Source organism: Lotus japonicus, chromosome 3 (assembly GCF_012489685.1).
Source record: "Lotus japonicus ecotype B-129 chromosome 3, LjGifu_v1.2".
NCBI classification, from domain to species: domain Eukaryota; kingdom Viridiplantae; phylum Streptophyta; class Magnoliopsida; order Fabales; family Fabaceae; genus Lotus; species Lotus japonicus.
In genome coordinates this window covers 14,127,375-14,147,997 of record NC_080043.1, presented here as the reverse complement: position 1 = coordinate 14,147,997, position 20,623 = coordinate 14,127,375, and the positions used below count along the sequence as shown (strand labels likewise).

Below are 20,623 nucleotides of genomic sequence, written 5' to 3'. Positions count from 1 at the left end.
TACTAACATTATTAACAACTAACATTTTTACTTATCAAATAAAACCATTGGAAATCAGGAAATGGAGAAGAGAAAGAGGAGTATACCTGAGAGAAAGAAGCTCTCAGGTTTGAAATAAGGGAGCTAGATGATTAACCAGAAAATGAACACTTAGGATCTCACTCGTTATAATTTAGTTTTCAAAGGGGTGAAGAGAGTTCAATTACAAAATATTCGTGTGAAAAAATGATGTTTTTTAACACATGCATTTATAAGAAAGGGGAGTGAGAGGAGAATCTTTCACAATCCAATCCTCTTTTCTGCTAGTATCAAAATTCAAAAATAAAAAAGGTTAAAAAAACACTTTTGGTCTCTGATGTTTTAAGTCTGTGCAAATTCTGCACCTACTTTATTTTCGTCGATGTTTCTACCCTCATGTTTTCAAACAGCGCATCGTCTACCCCTCCGTCAATCAGACATTAAATAACTAACGGAATGAGCTGATTTGGCTTTTTTTTATAAATATTTTTTGGATCTACCACGTGGAAATTACAAGTGAAATTGGAAAAAGGGGGCATGGGAGATTCAAACTCAAGACCTGTAAGTAGCAAAACATGCATTTAACCAGTTCAGTTATGTTCTGTACTAGGGAGATCCGACGTAAGACTGACAGAAAGTAAACCCTAGCAGAGTACTAAAAATATCGTAAATGGAATATTCTCATTAAATGTTCAAAAGGTACTTTTTACAAGGTGTTGACCTCTCCTTTTATAGAGGGAGTGATCATTGATGTGGACTTTTACTGTACATGGGCCTGACAACCGGGGCCCAAGTCTCTATACATATAAGACAAATCTAAAGGGATCTTCCAGCTGGCGTGTGGGCCTGGCTAAAGAGAAGGGCGGGGTCCAATGTTGTTTCCTGAATTCCGCCCAGGCTGATTTCGTTCATCTGTTTGTTTGATTCGGGCGGGCATGGGCATCCTTTATGTCCCGCCCAGTCCACATGCCCCCAAGACATGAGGCTCAGGTTTCTCGAGTCGAAATGTCTTTTAATGTGCTGCTTTGTAGTTCACCCCGATTGGTCGCCATTTGATGTGCGTACAGCTGTTCTTCGTGATTGTACGCCTGTTGTCGCATTCTTGCTTATGTTTTTCTCGCCATTTCGTTGTTTCATGTTCATTTTTATGTCGCCATTTTTACCTTCGTTGATACATCGCCGTCATCATAACCGTCAATCACGTCTTTTCAACTGACGCACGTATCCTTCTTTTCCGGGATTTTGTTATCATTTGCCATAAATGCAGTTGTGCGTCTCGAGGAGTTATGTCTTTTCGTTTCATACCTTTTCAAATTTCAAATCCCACGACCCTTCACGATCTTTCCTACTCGTTCTCTCTCTTCCTTTTTATTCTATAAATACCCTTTTCACTTTTCACCTTTCACTTTCCTGGAAACCTTTTCCCTCAATCCCTCTCAGCAATTTCTCACTTTCTTCTTTTCGAACTCCGGCGAATCTCCGTCACCCCGGCCGTCGTCATTGCGCGGTGCTCTCCCATAGCCGATATCCTCTTTACTCAATCCTCTACTTCTTCCTCCGGTGAGTCCTTTCTCTTTCTCTTTTCTTGACACTGTTCATCTTCTTCCTTTTCGTTTTGGACCTGTTCATCTTCTTCTTATTTTTATGAAATTACCCGGTATGTCGACGCAAAATTTTAGCATTTCTTCCTTAGAACTCACTTCACCTTCAACGGAGGGGGAAGTTTCTGCCCCCACTGTTATCGAAATTCATTCCTCACCCTCCACTTACGAGGATTCCGGTCCCGCCGGCTCCGTTGATTCTATTCTCTCCTCTAATGGAGATTTGTCTTCGCCTGAATGGCGCTCAAATGCGCATTTGGTTGAAGATAAATGTCTCTCGCGTTCCATCTGGAGCAGTGTTGGGAGCATTAACTCGCTTCGAATTTCTGCCCAGGGATTCACGAAGATAAATCCCGCCACCTCCAATAATGAAGATCTTCTGTTGAATGTTCTCCCATGTGGCGAGGATGACTGTGTTCTTTTGCGTAAAGAACCAGCCGATGAATCGCCTGATTTCTTTTTTGTTTATGGTTATTTCTTCTTAGACTTGAACATCAAACTTCCTTTCTCGCCTTGCCAACTCCAGCCCAACACCTGGGGTTTTATCCGCTGCTTTGAGATTCTTTGTGAACACTTGAGTTTCACTCAATCCTACCCTTTGTTTTTCCTCTTCTATAAGTCAGTCACCACTAAACCTACTTCTGTGAAATGGGTTCCCCTTTTAGCCCGCAAGAACATGAGTCGATTCACCGCCCTTAAAAGCCATTACAAAGTGTGGCAGAAAAAATACTTCAAAGTCATGGAATCGCCCGAAATAAAGAACTTGTTCCGAGATTCCGACAATAATCCTCTCTTTCCCTTTTACTGGACAAAAAACCCTCGCCGTAAAATATCTGTTTCATATGACGCCTTAGATGAATCCGAGCAAGGTGTCGCCAATTACCTTCGCACACTTCCAGTAATATCTGGCCATGATTTGATCGAGGCGTCGAAATCCGGCACTTTAAATCAAATTTTTAGTAAGTTTATGATCTTTGCACATGCTTGCTTTTCTTTTTGTTCATGTATCTTGTCTAACTGTTATTTTTCATACAGGTACAATGGGAAAAGGCAAGGTTGATGCAAACCCCATCAAGATGAAGGAATACCTCGCCCACTCTGCTGCAGCGGCGAAGAAAAGGGCCGCCGAGACTGAGCAGAAGAAAAAGAATGAAAGTACTTCGGGCTCTGATAACGTCAGGGACCCTAAGCGCCAAAAAACTTCGAGCGCTGCTGGTGGTAAACCTCTTCACCAATCAACTCTCGATCCAAAAGGTCGTCCGGCTGAGAAAAAGAAGGGTCATGACAATGTCCCGCCAATTCAACCGGATTCAAGCGCACTAATCAACCGTCCGCCAACTCCATTTACCCAAGCTGGCCCTAGCTCAGCTATTGGTGGTGAGACTCTTCCCCCTTTGCTGAGCTTATCTGATCCTCATTTCAACGGATTGGATTTTATGACCCGCACCTTTGACAACCGGCTTCACAAGGATGTTTCCGGTCAAGGTCCCCCGAACATTGCTTCTGTGGCGATCCATCACGCACTTTCTGCCGCCAGTACCGTGGCGGGAATGGCTTAGTGCGTGAAGGAGTTGATATCGGCCAAGAACCGTTATGAAAAGAAAGCGGCTGATTACAAGACTGCCTATGAGCGAGCAAAAGCCGATGCTGAGACCGCCAACAAAAATCTGAAGGCTGCTGAGGAGAAGTGTGCTAAGTTAACTAATGACTTGGCGGCTTCTGACCTGCTTCTTCAAAAGACCAAGTCTTTGAAAGAAACTATCAACGACAAACACACTGCTGCTCAGGCCAAGTGCCAAAAGCTGGAAAAGAAGTATGAACGCCTAAATGCTTCCATCTTGGGGCGTGCTTCTCTTCAATTTGCTCAAGGCTTTTTGGCGGCCAAAGAGCAAATAAGTGTGGTTGAGCCAGGCTTTGATCTTTCCCGTATTGGGTATTTGAAGGACATCAAGGATGGTCAAGTGATTGGTGATGATGATGTTAGCCTCAACCTCCTTCCTCAATTCGATGATGAAAGTGAGCCTGAAGAAGAAGATGGCGAGGATAGGAATGAGCAGAACAAGGATGAGGATCAAGAGAAGGAAGACCCTCAAGTTGGAGCAAGCCAGGGAAACGACGCCAATAATGATAACGTAGCTTGAATTTGTAATTTGTTTTTATTTTGTTAAGTCAATTTTATCTTTGGGCCTTGCTCTTTTGTTTGTCCTTTCCAATCATGTAATGCTTCGCCACTTCCTTTCTTTTTAACAAAGTTTGTTTAAGTTCTTCTGTTGTTTCCATGTTGTGACTTGGTTTCTAGTGGCCACTAGAATTGCCAAGGCTTTTAACATTTGATGGCGATACTTTCTTATTCCGAAAGGTTTACTCACGGTATTGCATACCTTGATACGATTTGCATTGCATGAACTCGTAATATAAATTTAAAAAATATAGGCGATTCTGTTGAAATGATCTTTTCATTAATTTTCTTTCACACATGGGAACAATTGTCCCTTCATTACATATGTCGCCTCATTAAAAACCTTTCCAAAGAAAGGGAAAAAGAGTGCGACTTCATTCACCTTTGTTGTTTTTTGTCTTTTTAACTAAAATATTGCTTCAGATGTGAGGCGTTCCATGTCCGTGGGACCCTCTGACCATTAAGTTGTTCCAACTTATAAGCTCCTCCTCCAACATCGCCAATAATCCTGTAAGGCCCACCCCAATTTGGTGAAAGTTTGTTGTGTTTGTCGGGTATTGTATTTTTTCGGAGCACTAAGTCTCCTACCCTCATCTTTCTTGGCACTACTTTCGTTGTAAATTTTCTTGCAATCTTCACTTTTCCCGCCTCATTTCTTATGTGTGCCTCCCGTTATTCCTCTGACAACATAATTAGATTTGCTATCAGATTTTCCCCGTTGTCATTCTCATTAAACCGAGACACTCGCCAACTTTGGTTTTCTATTTCCACTGGGAGCATGGCGTCAGTCCCATAGGTTAAACGATACGGGGTTTCCTTTGTGCTTGATTGTTCAGTAGTGTTATATGCCCAAAGAACGCATGGTAATTCCTCCGCCCAACACCCTTTTGCTTCATCCAACTTCTTTTTTAAGCCTTTCAAAATAACTTTATTAGCTGACTCGGCCTGTCTATTAGTTTGTGGGTGTTCTACCGAGGCAAATCTCATCTCGATTCCCATTTCTGCACAAAATTCCCGGGTGACATTACTTGTAAATTGGGTCCCATTGTCCATTACCAAAGCCATGGGGACCCCAAATCTGCACACAATTCTTCGTCACAAGAAATTCTTGACCTTGACCGCCGTGATAGTCGCCACTGCTTCAGCTTCTATCCATTTGGTGAAGTAATCAACCGCCACGATGATATACTTCATTTGTGCCTTCGCTACCGGGAATGGTCCCAAAATGTCAGTCCCCCACATAGCAAATGGCCAAGGTGCCATCATGGTGGTTAATTACTCCGGCGGGGCCTTATGCAAATCAGAAAAGACTTGACATTTTCCACATTTCTTAACATATTCCAGACAGTCCTTCTTCAATGTGGGCCAGTAGAATCCTACTCTCAAAACTTTTACTGCCAAGGATCGCCCACCAATATGACTGGAGCATACTCCTTCGTGGACTTCCGCCATTATTCCCGGGGCATCTTTGGTGTGAACACATTTAAGCATAGGAGACATAATGCCTCGCCGATATAACTCCCCATCCACCAGTGTGTAGAAACTGACCTCTCTACGTTTTGCTCTTGAGTTCAAATCGTCATCCTGTGGAGGGTTCTGTAGAAAAATTTTGATTGATTCCATCCACGAAGGCTCGCCTTCACTTATTGACTTCACTGCTTTGAACTTCACTTCCACTAAATCAATACTTGGGCGAGGCAGGGTTTCTTGAATGACTGTTTGGTAATTGCCCAATCGCCCTGTACTTGCTAATTTTGCTAACACATCAGCCCTCTCATTTTGTCCCCTCGGGACATGTTCTATTTTAACATCTTTGACCTCCATCATCAATCTGCGCACTACTTCCAAGTATTTGGAAAGTTGCGGATCCTTCACCTGATACTCGCCTTTCACATGCTTAACCACTAACTGCGAATCTCCTTTGATAAATAACTTCTGGACCCCCAACTCAATGGCTAGCCTTAAGCCGGCGATCAGAGCCTCATATTCAGATTGATTGTTGCTCGCTTTGAACTCGAATTTTAGAGACTGTTCAATGATCATTTTATCTGGACTTTCAATTGTTATCCCAACCCCGCTTCCAGTGTTATTGGAGGATCCATCCACAGATAGGACCCATTCTCCTTGAGTCTTTTCGCCTTCTGTGGGCGTTAATTCCGCCACGAAGTCGATCAAACTTTGGACTGTGACTTGGCCCCTTGGCTCATATTGTATATCGTATTCCGATAATTCAACTGACCAGCTAACCAATCGCCCGGATAAATCAGGCTTTTGAAGTACTTGCCTTAAGGGAACATCAGTTTTAACTTTGACTTGGAAACTTTGGAAATAAGGCCTGAGGCGCCTTGCTGTTTTCAGAATCGCCAAAGCCGCCTTTTCAATTTTTTGGTATCGTAGTTCAGCGCCTTGCAGGGTGTGACTTACAAAATATATAATCTTCTGTTGTTTTCCTTCTTCCTGAAGTAACACTGTGCTAACCGCCCTGTCCGTGACAGCCAGGTAGAGCATCAGAGGAACGCCTGGCGTAGGTTTGGATAGTACTGGCAACGTTGCTAATGTTTCTTTCAACTTGGAAAAAGCTTGCTCGCATTCCTCTGTCCATTGGAACTTGGAATTCTTTTTTAAACAATTGAAGAAAGGAGCCGCTTTGTCTCCCGCCATTGGCAAGAAACGTGCTAAAGCCGCCATGCGTCCTGTTAATCGCTGTACTTCCTTGACGCTTGTTGGACTTTTCATTTCTAAGATCGCTTTGCCTTTATCTGGGTTTACTTCAATCCCTCTTGATGTTATCATAAAGCCAAAAAATTTTCCCCCTTGAATCCCAAACGAGCATTTCTCAGGATTTAACTTCATTTGATATTTTCTTAATTGAGTAAATGCCTCCATAAGATCGTCGTCGTGATCACCAGCCTTGGGGGACTTTACAATCATGTCATCCACATATACCTCCATATTCCTGCCCACTTGTCTTGAAAATTTTTTATCCATGAGCCGTTGGTACGTAGCTCCTGCGTTCTTCAAACCAAAAGGCATTGTCTTGTAACAATAATTCGCCTGATTGGTCATAAATGCTGTACTTTCCTCGTCCGAGGGATGCATCATAATTTGATTATAGCCCGAGTAAGCATCCATGAGACTTAAAAGTTCATTCCCGGAAGCTCCATCCACAAGTTTATCAACATTGGGAAGTGGATACGAATCTTTGGGGCACACTTTGTTCAAGCTTGTGTAGTCCGTGCACATTCGCCACTTTCCATTGGCTTTTTTGACCATTACCACATTGGCGAGCCACTTTGGGTACTGTACCTCACGGATAAAGCGAGCCTTGATTAGTTTCTCAGTCTCTAATTGTACGGCCTTGTTCTTTTCATCACTCATTCTTCGCCTTGGTTGGATGACTGGGGTCGCCCCTGGTCGTATGGCCAATTTATGAGTGATCACATTGGGGTCAATCCCTGGCACATCATTGATGGTCTATGCAAAGAGATCCAAATTATCACCTAGAAGGGTGATTAGTCTTTCCTCTTGCTCTTTTGTTAAACTGCAACCAATCTTTAAGAACTTGTCCTTGACTTGCACCTGCTTGGTTTCTTCCAGAGGTTGTGGGCGAAAATCATCAACATCATCTCTTGGGTCTAAACTAAATCCTTCTTGTGGAAAGATTTCTGTAATTCGATGACTTTCCTTGGCGGCCTTTCGTCCATAAAGCGCCACGCTTCGTAAATAGCACTCTCTTGCTGCATTCTGGTCTACGCGCAGTATCCCAACCTTCCCATTACAGGCTGGATATTTGACAGTTAAGTGAGCAGTTGAAATGACCGCACAGATCTTGTTGAGGGTGTCTCGCCCCAAGAGTACATTGTAGTTGGCTCTGCACGCCAAGACTAAGTACTTTACTTGAAATTTCTTAACAAACTCCCCTTCTCCAAAAGCAGTTGGTATTTCCACATATCACCGCACATTGACACGATCCCCTGTAAATCCCACCAAGGTTCCTTTATATGGCCTCAAATCGGATTCCTTTAACCCCAGGCGATCAAATGCATCTCCATAAATGATATCTGCCGAAGATCCCTGGTATAAAAATACTTTCTTCGTCACATAATTGTTAACCCTGATTGTTACCACAATTTGATCGTTGTCATGGGGGATCACATGCGCAAAATCCTGAGGTGTGAATATAATAGGGGAATGATTCACCCAACACTCACCTTCGCTCGCCTCCTGTACTGAGTGTACTGCCGCCACATAGCGTTTTCTAGCCTTACTTGAAATTGCACCCCTGCCGAATCCTCCTGCAATAGATGAGCATTCCCCAACAGGATCGCCCAACTCTTCAACTATCTCCTTCCCTTTGCCTTTGTCCCCTTGAGTTATCTTAGCGGCCTCTGGCGTTGTTGTGTCTTTAACGAAATTTGCCAAATGGCCAGCCTTAATCAAACGATCAATTTCCCGCCTCAAGTTCCAACAATTATCTGTCGTATGTCCCAACGCTTTGTGGTACTCGCACCACCTATTGGTATCTACATTAGCTGGCGGCCGCCGTGGTGGTGGCGGGTACTGCACAACGTTTGTTTGCCCAACTGCCCTTAAAATGGTGCTTAAGGGTGCATTCAACTTGGTAAGTGGAACTGGAGCTGGCGAAGCACCATGCTGACCAGTTGTGGTTGCAGTGGGACCTTGGGAATTTCTGTGCCATGTATTTTGAAATCCTGGTTTGGAGTTTTGATATGGTCCCGGTCTTGGTACACGGGGGGTTTGTGCTACCCTGGTTTCCTTCCCCGCCTTAGGTTTATCCTGTGACACCCCGCCGGATTGGGCTTGCTTGCGTCCTTCCTCTCTTTCTTGTTTTTTCTGATCATCTTGCTCAATTAATATGAATTCCTGAACACGGGCACGAAGGTCCATCATGTCTTTTTCTGGTCGCCTCGTTAAGTCCCGATTCAAATCACCCGCCCGGAGACCATTTTTGAAAGACGCCAAACAAACGTCCGGATTTTCCTCCTCCAACTGAACCGCCATCTTGCTGAAGCGTGCCATGTAGGTTTTTAACTTTTCCCCTGGTTGCTGATGTATGCTGATAAGATCAAACATTGTTGCTTTTGTGGTTTTATTGGCGGAAAATTGAGTCAGAAACTTAGTAGATAGATCGGTGAAATTATCGATGGAGAAGGACGGTTGTCTAATGAACCACTGCATCGCCATGCCTTTAAACGTAGAAGGCAACAATCGACACTTTACCGCATCTGTTGCCCCGCCGATCACCATTTTAGTGTTGAAATATCTCAAGTGTTCCATAGGATCAGCGTCGCCAGAGAAGGCGTCCAGTGCCATGGTCTGCAGGTGCTTTGGTATACCCACCCGTGTGATGGCGGGAACAAAAGGCTGGAACTCGACAACATCCTCAGCCTCGAGCCGTTGTTCTTGCTTATAGTCTTGTCGTTGGGTTAAATACTCCACCTGGGCTTGCAACTGCTCGTTCTGGCTTTGTACTTTTTGCAAAGTATCCAACATTTGTTGCAAGGCCGCCGGAGTGATTCCCGTCACTACCTCTGGTGCTTTTCTCGGAACGCTGTTTTTGAAGTCGTCCAGATTCACGTATTCAGGCGGCGCTGATCGTCGCCTGACTCCTGGATCTGATCTAGCGATCAGATCTGAAGGTCTTCCCGGAGCAGCATTTACCAACGACACCGGTGACTGTGCCACCGAGTGAACCCCTGCCGAAGAAGCCTCCTGCTCCGGCTCTTGAGGTACTTCATGGTTGTTGTGTCGTCCGCCGCCGCGGCCGCCGTAACGACCACCCCCCCTCCGGCAATGATCTCGGCGGCCCACGCCACACGAACGGGTTTCCATGGATCTTAGAGCTCACCGTCTACGTCAAGTTGTAGATCGAGGTAAGACTCACAGACGGCGCCAATGTTCTGTACTAGGGAGATCTGACGTAAGACTGACAGAAAGTAAACCCTAGCAGAGTACTAAAAATATCGTAAAAGGAATATTCTCATTAAATGTTCAAAAGGTACTTTTTACAAGGTGTTGACCTCTCCTTTTATAGAGGGAGTGATCATTGATGTGGACTTTTACTGTACATGGGCCTGACAACCGGGGCCTGATGACCCGGGATTTTAGGCTATTTTTCTAGTTTATTTGCATGCATTTTAATATATTAATTAAGATATTTTAGTCATTTTAGGGCACTTTAGGCCTATTTCATGCATTTTAATATTTTATCTAGTTTTAGTATTTTTCTACATTTTATATTATTTTTCTAGATTTTATTAGGATTTAAATTAGCTTTATATTTTATTTAATTATTATTATGATTTATTTACTTTAATTTAGGATTAGATAAATTTATTTTAAGTTGTTATCTTATTTTTATTTTGTTATTTTTTTATCTATCTTTAATTAGGACTTTTTGAATTATAGATTTGATTAGAATTTAGTTGGTTTATTTTTAGATTTTATCTTATTTCACCTTATTTTTAGTTAATTTAATTTCTGGAAAAATCAGAATAATTGAGCTGATCCGGCGTTGCGGTTCCACTGAAGTTACCATGCACGTGTAGAGATCGGATGGCTGCAACTTAATTTCCTTCCACGTGTCGTGATCGTGCCAGAGGTTCACCATACAACTTTGGTCCGCGAAGCACTTGATTTTATGCTTTAAAGCTTGGACAGTGGAAGGTGACACGTGGCAGCACTAAAAGACAAGATTTTGGCCATTCGAAGCATATCACGTGATTGAAGTTACAAATACAGATTGTGTTTGGAAAAAGACGGAAACAGAAGCAATATATTTTGGGAAGAAAACGTACAGAAGAATACATAACGTGATCAGTATTGAGAGCAGCAGCCGTTTTTTAGTTTTTTTGAGTGAGTGAACCCTAGCACCACTTTGAGCTGTTTGAAGAACTCTTTTTATTTCAATAATTTATTTGATCATGGAAGTCATGCTTGGCTAAACCTCCGTAGGTACTTGGGGTGTCTGGTTTGATTCTCTTGACCTTATGTTTTAATTTAGTTTTTGACTCATGAATCCTAGTTTTATTTATGAATTTCTCATCTTTTATATTTGAATCTTTATGCATGAAGATTTACTTTGCTATTTTGTATGCGATTGAGAAATCGGTAGAAAATAGGGATCCGGTGAGGAATTGATTAGGAACGCCTACGCCTTAGAGATAAGGGTAGCTTCTAATTGTGTTGGCTAGTAACTAAGTACTTTAATTCTCCAATTGAATTCGTCTAGGAACTAAGAGATTAGTGTTAGCAGTTTAATTGGAAGTTCTACGTAGTTAAGAGATTATCACGTAGAAACTTAGGCAAGCACCATAAATAAGTTAGATAATTCATGAGTTAATTAGTCTATTAAGAACATAAGTGAAATTGATGAAATCCTACCCCAGGTACTTCCCCTTTTGATTGTTTTCAATACTACGTACTTGCTTTTCACTTTACTTTGCAATTAATTAAGTTCTTTTACATCAATTATTCATCCCCCAAAACCTTTTTACTTAGTCTTTTTAGTTATTTAATAGGTGAAATTGATTTGGACAACCGCAATCCTTGAGTTCGATATTTTATTACTACTTAACGAATAGGTACACTTGCCTAGGAGTTATCAGGGCCCAAGTCTCTATACATATAAGACAAATCTAAAGGGATCTTCCAGCTGGCGTGTGGGCCTGGCTAAAGAGAAGGGCGGGGTCCAATGTTGTTTCCTGAATTCTGCCCAGGCTGATTTCGTTCATCTGTTTGTTTGATTCGGGCGGGCATGGGCATCCTTTATGTCCCGCCCAGTCCAAGTTACATACATAATTGATATATACATCAAGCAAATTTAATTTATATCATTTCCTTGATCATCATCAACTTCATATACTCCTCTTCATCTCTCTAATCCACTCAGGAACCTCTCCTGAGAAAGTCTGACTGACGGAGGGGTAGACGACGCACTGTTTGAAAACATGAGGGGTAGAAACATCGACAAAAATAAAGTAGGGACATAATTTGCACAAGCTTAAAACATCAGGGGCTAAAAATGCTTTTTAGCCAATAAAAAAAATGTAAAAAGGTATGAAACATATAACAAAGTGAGAAATTCTATAAAGATACCATATTGGAAGTCGCACCTTCATTACATGTCTGTATCACCAATTCATAACCTACAAAACATGATTCTTCCCTAATCATGATACTTCAAGTTTCAAAAACATAAAAGAACCTAACAGTTGACAACAAATTTCAATAGATTTTATCTCGATCAAAAGCTGATTAATGCGAACATTTATCCCCGATTGGGTTATCAATTTACAGTTTTTTTTAATTTATATTTTGGATTGATTGCAATATTGCATTTCAGACTAACTATTTTATTCATAAATGCTCCATTACATTTGACATAAAATTGACATTGCATTACATTGCATGTTAAGCCGAGGACTCCTGTTGTTCTGGTCGGTCGAATAGCCATAATACCCAATATCGTCATGGATGGCCTATAGGGCTCCCAATGGAATGAATGTCATATTGGTCATCGAGGACAACCAAAGCGATAATTATCTCATCCAAATAGTCAATCGAGCAAAACATAGCCGACACAACCAATGAAAGAAATTAAGAAGCTCTAGCGTGTCCATTGACTCATAAGTCATTTGCGATGGTTATACTTAAGTTAAGTTATTCAACTGCACTTCATATCAAACTCTGTAAATATAGGTTTGGTTGTTTAGTTGCATAAGTATTGCTCATTGAATATTTTTCTAATACTTTGAGTATCTCACTCGAGTTTAGAAGCTAACTTGGGCGTCAGAGCGTTTTGCACGTACATCTTTCGGCGTGTTCCATCGTGGATATTCCTGAGCCACCACAGATTCAGCCTAGAACTATCACACTACGACCAGAGGTACACTATACTCTTTCTATGGAAGAACAGGTTCAATTTAATCGAACATATAGAAGAACGCCAACCCTCATTTATTGCGTGTTTAGATATCAGTTTTTACAATGTAAACGCATTTTTCATGCATGCCCATTTACAATGTGCCAACAGAACATAATTTGTTTATTAAACATATAACAATACTGAAAACAAATACAAACGTGGATCGATCTCACATTTCAATCAGAGCAGGGTCCAAATCTATTAATGTTCACGAATGAGTTGATAAATATTCAGAGGAAAGCACACTTGTGTTCCATTAAAACACTCCGTTGCATATATTTCATTTGCAGCTTCAGTGGTGTGTGCAAAATCATAAAAGTAGTACTGCTTTCGGTCTCCACAAGGTTTTGCTCCTTGTGCAACGCAGGAATCAGATATGCTTGTGAACCCTGAAAAATAATTAAGTGCCGAAAGAGTAAAGAAATGTTTCTATGATCAACATTGTAAATAGAATTAATGTGTTTTGGTAAACAACTTATAACCCTTGTACTAATAAGCATTTATCGCATAAACACTTATTCATAACCTAATGTGAGCAGCTTATGAAATAATTAAGCTTTAAATAGCTTATAGGAATATAAGTAGGTCATAAACTATATTTGCATAAACTCTCACAAACATTTGCATAAGTGTTCTGTACTATAAGATAAGTTCAAATAAGCTCTATTGAACATGTAGATGTCATATGGCTTTTTTTTTTTTTTTTTTTTTTTTGCTTTTCTAAGAACTTAATTGTTACTCACCAAATTTTTCTGGGGAATTTCTTATTTCTTGGAAGATGTTGAAACTGTCCAAAGTAATGAACAGTGAACCTGGGAGCTGAGTCTGCAGCTCTTGCATTTTCCCTGGAAGTTTGTCTGAAAAGGGCATAACTTTTTTATTCACATCTTCATTGCAATCTTGGGAATCTGGTTTTCTGATGATAAAACCAGGGATGCACCCAATTGGACCAATTGCAACGACCACAAACTTTCGTGCTCCTAGATCATAAATTCTCTGGAAATTTAAGTGTTAAAAAAAGTTAAAATAAAAAATAATGTGATGCATTGAAAATTTTTCGGACAGGTCACCCTTCCATTATTTCAAAATTGGGATTTAGTCACGATTTATAATACTATTTATCTCTCTCCAAATGTATTATGCGAGAATCGAATTTGAGAGTTTTTTCCCCATACTCCGCATATGTTACCTCATACCCGTCGCCTTCTCATTTAATTTGATAGCATTTAATCTTCAAATATTTCACTGAAATGTGAATAATACCTTTAGACTTGAAGCCAATTGCTCAAGGAGGTAATCTGCATATTCTTCTGGATTGAAGTTTTGGTAATTGGTTACTACTGCATGGTTCAAATAATTTAGAATGTAATCATTGGAACCAATTGATACTAGATATATTGATTTGGATAGGTAACGCCTGAGTTTCCTTTTGCTTTTGAAAATTCTTGGAAGATCATTCTTCACAGTTGAGGTAAAATATTCGGTTTGTTGGTCCAATGACAAGCATTCTCCCTTTGGCATGCAAAATAAAAATATCGTGAGAGATCAACAATTTACAATGTGATTATAAAAATGGTGAGGGGATTATTTTGTTCCTCTTACATTTCTTGTCGAATTTAAGATTCCACATGAGGCTGATGCAAAGTTAATCCCTGTGGCTAATTGATATCTCTCTGCTTCAGAGACACCCAAGTATGGAGGTGGCATTGGTAAGCCCGACTTAATAGCTATAGACACAAATTCAGAAAAGTCCACATTATAAGTTAAGAAACTACCATATTTTGAAAGTCAAATTTAAAAAATTTCAGGCAACATCAAACTATAGCTGCAAAACTCCTTATTAATTTTGGGTGAACAACTATCATGTCTAATGGTGCACACGGGTTTATCGATCAACCTGTCTGGTTCAAACCAATCCAAAGCAAAAAAAAAAGAAAAACCGATTGAATTGGATTGGACTCATGGATTAAATTAAACTATGGAAGGGGAAATCATGAGTTCAATTTGGATTCCGAATTTGAGAAAATTAAATTCGACCTAAATCATGAACATATATATAACTATTAGTAATGTTTTGTTGAGATCGATTTTATGTGCTTACATTTTGTTAGGAGAAATTAGTAACATGTTAGTTGTTTCACCTAAATAACATGTTGTTTGATTCACTTAGTTTCATGTTATGTTATATTTCTTTATGCTACTTTTCAATAATTTTTTTCTTTTTTTTATATTCCATATGTAATATTATTATAAAAGAGATCAAGTAAATTCATCTAATCCAACCCAGAGATCATTGGTCTGGTTCAATTTGGGTTCAAAGGTGAAACATGAAATCTGATTCAAACCAACACAACCACTTTCAATTGGCTAGAATTTGTTTTGGTATGACACACGTCCGAACCAACACATGTGTACGGAGTCCATGTCATCACCTAAGCTATTTTACTTTTTAATAAAAAAAATATCATATATTTCAACTCAATGAAGTTATTGATGTGAATGAAAATTAGTATCATGAGCGCACTCTTATGGTGTTCATCAATGTTCTCAAAATCGGGCCGATCACTTAAATGATTAAAGTATGAGTCCTATGGTCGAAATGTGATTACTCAATAGTAATTAAATAATATGCTTGAAATTAGTGACTATAATGTATAATATATTTACATGAAGTTATTAAGAAATTAGGACTAATTAAAATTCAAAGTTATAGTTCATCTTATATATTTTATGATGAAAATAAAATTATAAAAAATTAAATTAAAATGAAAAACAATAAATTTTATCAGTTTTTCACCGGTTTGGACCGATTCAACCAATTCTCGATCGGTTTTGGCTTATCCTTGAATATGTTGATTTTTCAGCTAACCAAACCGGTTAGTATACTTGATCTTGGTCTCGCGAGACCAAGAACATGTTGGTTCATATTGAAAAAAGACAAATTATGAGAACCAAAACATTCAAGGTCTATGGAACCAAACTAATTGGATTGATTTGGTTTGAATTAAAGATTGAGTTGATTGATCTCATGGGATGAACACATATAATATATGCGCGATTCGCACAGTTCGAAACAATGAAACCGAGCTACCTACCTTGCTAATGAAATAATTTGAAAGATCAAAAGGTTAAAATTAAATACTGTTTTTACCTTCCATTGGATAGTGTGAAATGAATTATCATGACCAAAAACATGTAGTGGCTGAACTTACCAAGAATGTCTGCGAAGGTTTTGCCATTGCTGAACCTGCCGGTAGAGCAATTATTAAAGTCTATGCCGTAGGGAAATGTGTTTGCTTTAGCAAGCGTGTTCAGATTGTTGTTGTTTCCAGCATCTACGCATGAATCACCAAATACATACAAAGCTGGCACAAGGCTCTCTATATCATAGCCATTGACCAAGGACAAAGCTTGGTGGGTTAGGAGGAGACACGCAGTCCAGAAAAGTTTCAACATCATCAGCATTTCTTCTTGCACAACTGTTTGAAGATCACCAAAATCATTAAAATGATCAATGTTATAAATATAAATTATGTTTAACAAAGTCAAAATGTAATACTGAAATCTCACCCCAGATGTTTTCAGTTTTAAAAACATTTGTATCTTGTAAATTTGAATTACGAATTTCAAAACACATTCACTCAATGAAATACACTTATTGTATTAGGTGACTATGCTTTCACATTCAGCTAACACAAATTCAAATATAGTCATATTATTTTAAGGAACATTAATGTGAAGCAATTAAGGATAATTAATGTTTTCCCATGTTTTAAAAAATGTTTTCTGGAGTTTCTCTACGTACATGAGATCTGGGAGCTTGAAAATTAGTTTAATGTTATTTAAAACGTTAATTATCATCTGAAAAAAATAAAAATTCATATGCAAAAAATCAATTGAATTGAAAGCGCCTCAATGGTTTGGTGTGTGATATTAGCAAGATCAAAGATTCAAAGATGCATATATATATATAGGATAGTAACATAAAAGTGGTAAAGTAATACTTACTTTTATGCAGTATAAGCTCCACCAAAATCTCTCTCTTTTACAACTTAGGTCCCCTGTTGATGATTTGTATGAAGGGTGCATGCATATATATATGTGAAAATAAAAATTAGAGAAACACTACATGATGGTGCCATTAAAAGTTTTCAGTATGCAGGCTGTGAAAGAGTGAGGCAGTGAGCCAGTGACAAGCGTAGAACTGCTGCTACATTGGGGAATATATTTGCATGGCGCTACACTGCTTCAGCATTTGTTCAATTTGTTGGGAAAATAAGTACGGGCACATGGTAGGCTTCTACCGTAAATTACCACCCATGTGCTTCACTAATGCAGCACTCATAATTACCTTCTATTAAGTTATTCAACCGGTTTAAAAATGAGAGCGAGAGAGAGAGAGGGAGAGCGGTGGGGAGAGAGAGAGAGGGAGAGAGAGAGAGCGGTGGGGAGAGAAATTGGAGCGTGTTGGAGGTCGGAAATACGGCCGATGGCTACGCAGGGGATCTCACACACTTCTTCTTCTCTAACTTCCCTGAAAACTACACAGAAAAGGCATTGCGACGAGTTTTCGAGCGTTATGACAACGTGTGGGAGGTGTTCATATCTCCAAAGAGAGATAGGAGGGGTAAGAGGTTTGGCTTTGTACGCTTCGCCAACGTCAAAAACCCCACCAAGCTGGAACAAGAACTGGATTCTATTGTTATTGGGTGCACGAAGATGCACGTAAACTTCCCAAGATTCGCGAAACGACAAGGGTTCGGTTCGGAGAAGAACTGGGTTGTCAAAAATAGGAATTCACTACCAGCCAAGAACATGACAGATACGGTGGAGGCGCATAAGAAGATACTTCATCATGGTAGGATGCAGAGAACTTTTGCTCAGGTTGTGTCTAACACTACAGTGGATCCTGGGAAGATTACACCTGTGGAACGGGGGTCAGATGGACATGGTGATTCGGTGGGAATCGCTGATGTATGGAGAGGTCCGACGGGAAGGGTTGCCGAGGATTGGCTGCAGCGAAGTGTTGTGGGCACTATCAAGGATCTTGGGATGGTATCCTCCTTACAAAACGCGACAATGTTGGATGGCTTGAATTATATCCAAGTTCGTTATCTTGGGGATAACTTGATCCTGTTAACTGGCCCAGAGAATTTTGATTTGGAGGAAGCACTGAAGGATTCAGAAATAGGACCAGATGCTGTATTCGAAGTGCTACATCCGTGGTCGCCGTCGACTGCTTTGGATTCTTGAGTTACGTGGGTTCAGTGCTTGGGCCTTCCGATTCATATGTGGTGCAAGGAGAGCTTTGAGGAGGTGGCCCGGCCATTCGGGGATCTGGTTTCGGTGGCTGATCATACTTTAGATCTGTCGATCCTAGAGTTCGCACGCTTTCAGGTTCGCACTAAGGCCACACATCCTATTGCTCATCACAGGAAGATTGTGATTGACGGCGTGGACTTCAATATCAGGGTGTTCGAGGAAGTGGGGGCTCCTCCGGCTAAGGCGTGCAGGTGTGCGACGGAGGCTACCTCTAAGGAGGAGGACGATGACGAGCCTTGGTCTGATTCTGCTGTTGGACAGGAAGATCTGCAATCTCTGTGCTCGGATGAGGACGGTGGGGAGGAAGTGCCGGCGCCGACCACTCTGGTTCAGTCGTGTAACGGCGAAAATTCAAATCATGTGGGGGCATTTAATTCAGGTATGGGAGAGAGGGACAATTTCGATACTGATTCTGTGCATAATGATGAGCAATCATTGGATCAATCATTAACTGGACCCACCGCCAATCATGAGCAAACATTGGGGTGTGCAGTTTTGAAAAACGCCATCATTAGTGCGGTTAACGCTGGTTGTGAGGAAAATTCAATTTCTGTGGGGCATGTGGTTGACGAATCCTTGCTTTTAAAGGAGCCAGTGGAAACCGCTAATGTTTTTGGGCAGGGTCAGTTTGAAACAGAGCCTTTTGTTGCTAGCGGGCCAGGTAACGAGATGAATTTTGGGGCTGGCCCAAAATTGGTGTCTGCTGAAGGGGGTATTCTCACCAACTCAGCACATCCCCACTTGCCTTTGAATAACGAACAGGGTGAGGGTGTGGAGAACTGTACTTCTCTACCCATAGAGGAGTCGATTGCAATTATGCAAACGAGGAGGTCGACGACGAATCCGCAAGTGAGAGCTTCCACTAGTGAAGGACAATTGCATGAGAGGCTGGGTATTTCTGTCCGAAATAGTTTTGAGGTACTTTGCAGGAGAACTAAATCCCTCTCCTTGGGGGACGATTCTGAGTCCAGTGCAGCGGCTACTCGACGGAAATTACGACTGTTACGCCACTCTACGATTAATTCAGAGCATGATCCCGTACCGGCGGAGGGTGGGGATATGTCGTGGTTAAAAGGTATGCGAGATGAAGCAAATTTCCTGTGGTCTCTTGGGAAGGATTTGGGTGCATCCTTTCAAGGGGGTGATGATACCATCATTCAGAAGCTAGTAGAACTGGAGCAAAGAGATGGATCTTTAAAGAGACCAATTCGTGCCAACAGTCTTTCGAAGGAGAGCACAAGTTTGTCATGAAGATGCTATCTTTCAACGCTAGAGGTCTGGGTGAAGGGGCCAAGCGTAGGGTCATCAGAGAGATGGTGGCTAATAATCATGTAGAGGTTTTATGTATCCAGGAATCAAAGTTACAATATTTAGACAAGAGGATCTGTTCACAGATTTGGGGCGACTCGAATTTTGAGTGGAGAGTGATCCCAGCTGTTAACAGAAGTGGTGGGTTGATCTGCATTTGGAATCCCAGTGTTTTCAGTCTTGTTGATTGTGTCACGGGTACTGGATTCTTGGGCCTTATAGGTACTTGGGTAAGCATTCAGCAGCAATGTGTGATAGTTAATGTGTATTCACCTTGCGACATGGTGGGCAAGAGAGCTTTGTGGGGTGAGCTTATTCGTTGGCGCCATGGCTGTCAGATTGCTTCTTGGTGCCTAGCGGGCGATTTCAATGCGGTTCGGTCCCCAGATGAAAGACGAGGAGCAGCAGGGGCTCTTAATTCTCATAGATTGGAGACGCATGAATTTAATTCCTTTATTGCTGATATGGAGTTATTAGATGTGCCACTTGCAGGTAGGAAATTCACTTGGCGCCGTCCGAACAATCGTGCACAAAGCAGGATTGATAGGTTCCTGGTGTCGCATGAGTGGAGCTCTTTATGGCCTGACTGTTCTCAACTAGTCCTACAGCGCGATGTCTCCGATCATTGTCCAATTCTTCTCCGGCAGAAATTTCAGAATTGGGGGGCAAGGCCTTTTAGGGTCCTAAATTGTTGGCTTGACGATCCGCGGCTTGTCCCCTTTGTTGAGCGTTCCTGGGCTGAGGTGCAGGTCTCTGGTTGGGGGGCGTACTCCCTGAAGGAAAAATTAAAAGGGCTGCGGGGGAAATTAAAAGCATGGAACTTAGAGGTCTTTGGCGAACTGAAGTCTAAGAGCGATGATGTTGTGAAGCAAATTAACTTGCTGGATGTAAAAGAGGATGCGGTGGGGTTATTGCCGGCTGAGGTTGATGCTCGTAATTTGCTCTAGGATGAATTTTGGAAAATTCTCCGGCATCATGAGTCAATACTTTGCCAAAAAGCCAGATCTAAATGGGTGGCGGAAGGTGATCAAAATTCTGGGTTTTTTCACAGAACGATTAGTTGGAAAAGGAAGTCAAACTCCATTGTTGGCTTGATGATCGACGGTATGTGGGAGGAGGATCCACCAAGAGTGAAGGTGGCTGTCCAGAATTTTTTCGAGAGTAAATTCAGTGCGGTGAATGAAGTCAAACCGCAATTAGATGGAGTTAACTTTTCCATGCTGTCTGATGGTGATAATTCTTTACTGA

General features: G+C 41.1%; 2 protein-coding genes across 2 annotated transcripts; one reads left to right on the top strand and one right to left on the bottom strand.

The window, feature by feature from the left end:
* Nucleotides 1-12,739: 12,739 nt before the first annotated feature.
* On the bottom strand, nt 12,740-16,817 carry LOC130748972 (GDSL esterase/lipase 7-like). The gene is made up of 6 exons (XM_057602226.1): nt 16,754-16,817; nt 15,958-16,224; nt 14,348-14,472; nt 14,009-14,257; nt 13,489-13,741; nt 12,740-13,134 (listed from the first exon to the last, which is right to left on the bottom strand). The coding sequence occupies exons 2-6, from the start codon at nt 16,208-16,210 to the stop codon at nt 12,947-12,949; spliced, it is 1,068 nt and encodes a 355-aa protein (XP_057458209.1). The 5' UTR covers nt 16,211-16,224; nt 16,754-16,817; the 3' UTR covers nt 12,740-12,946.
* A 2,497-nt stretch (nt 16,818-19,314) lies between these two features.
* Nucleotides 19,315-20,322, top strand: LOC130743648 (uncharacterized). Its single transcript, XM_057595881.1, has one exon. It carries the CDS (start codon nt 19,315-19,317, stop codon nt 20,320-20,322), a length of 1,008 nt encoding a protein of 335 aa, XP_057451864.1.
* The last annotated feature ends 301 nt before the right edge of the window (nt 20,323-20,623 follow it).

What these genes read in the sequence shown, in the direction of transcription:
- LOC130743648 (XM_057595881.1), top strand. Translation starts at nt 19,315, where the DNA reads ATGAAGATGCTATCTTTCAACGCTAGAGGTCTGGGTGAAGGGGCCAAG.
- LOC130748972 (XM_057602226.1), bottom strand. Translation starts at nt 16,210, where the DNA reads ATGCTGATGATGTTGAAACTTTTCTGGACTGCGTGTCTCCTCCTAACC. An exon ending in TCTTAAATTCGACAAGAAAT is followed by an intron (nt 14,258 to 14,347) that starts GTAAGAGGAACA and finishes TGCATGCCAAAG; the next exon opens with GGAGAATGCTTGTCATTGGA. An exon ending in AATTGGCTTCAAGTCTAAAG is followed by an intron (nt 13,742 to 14,008) that starts GTATTATTCACA and finishes TTAAATTTCCAG; the next exon opens with AGAATTTATGATCTAGGAGC.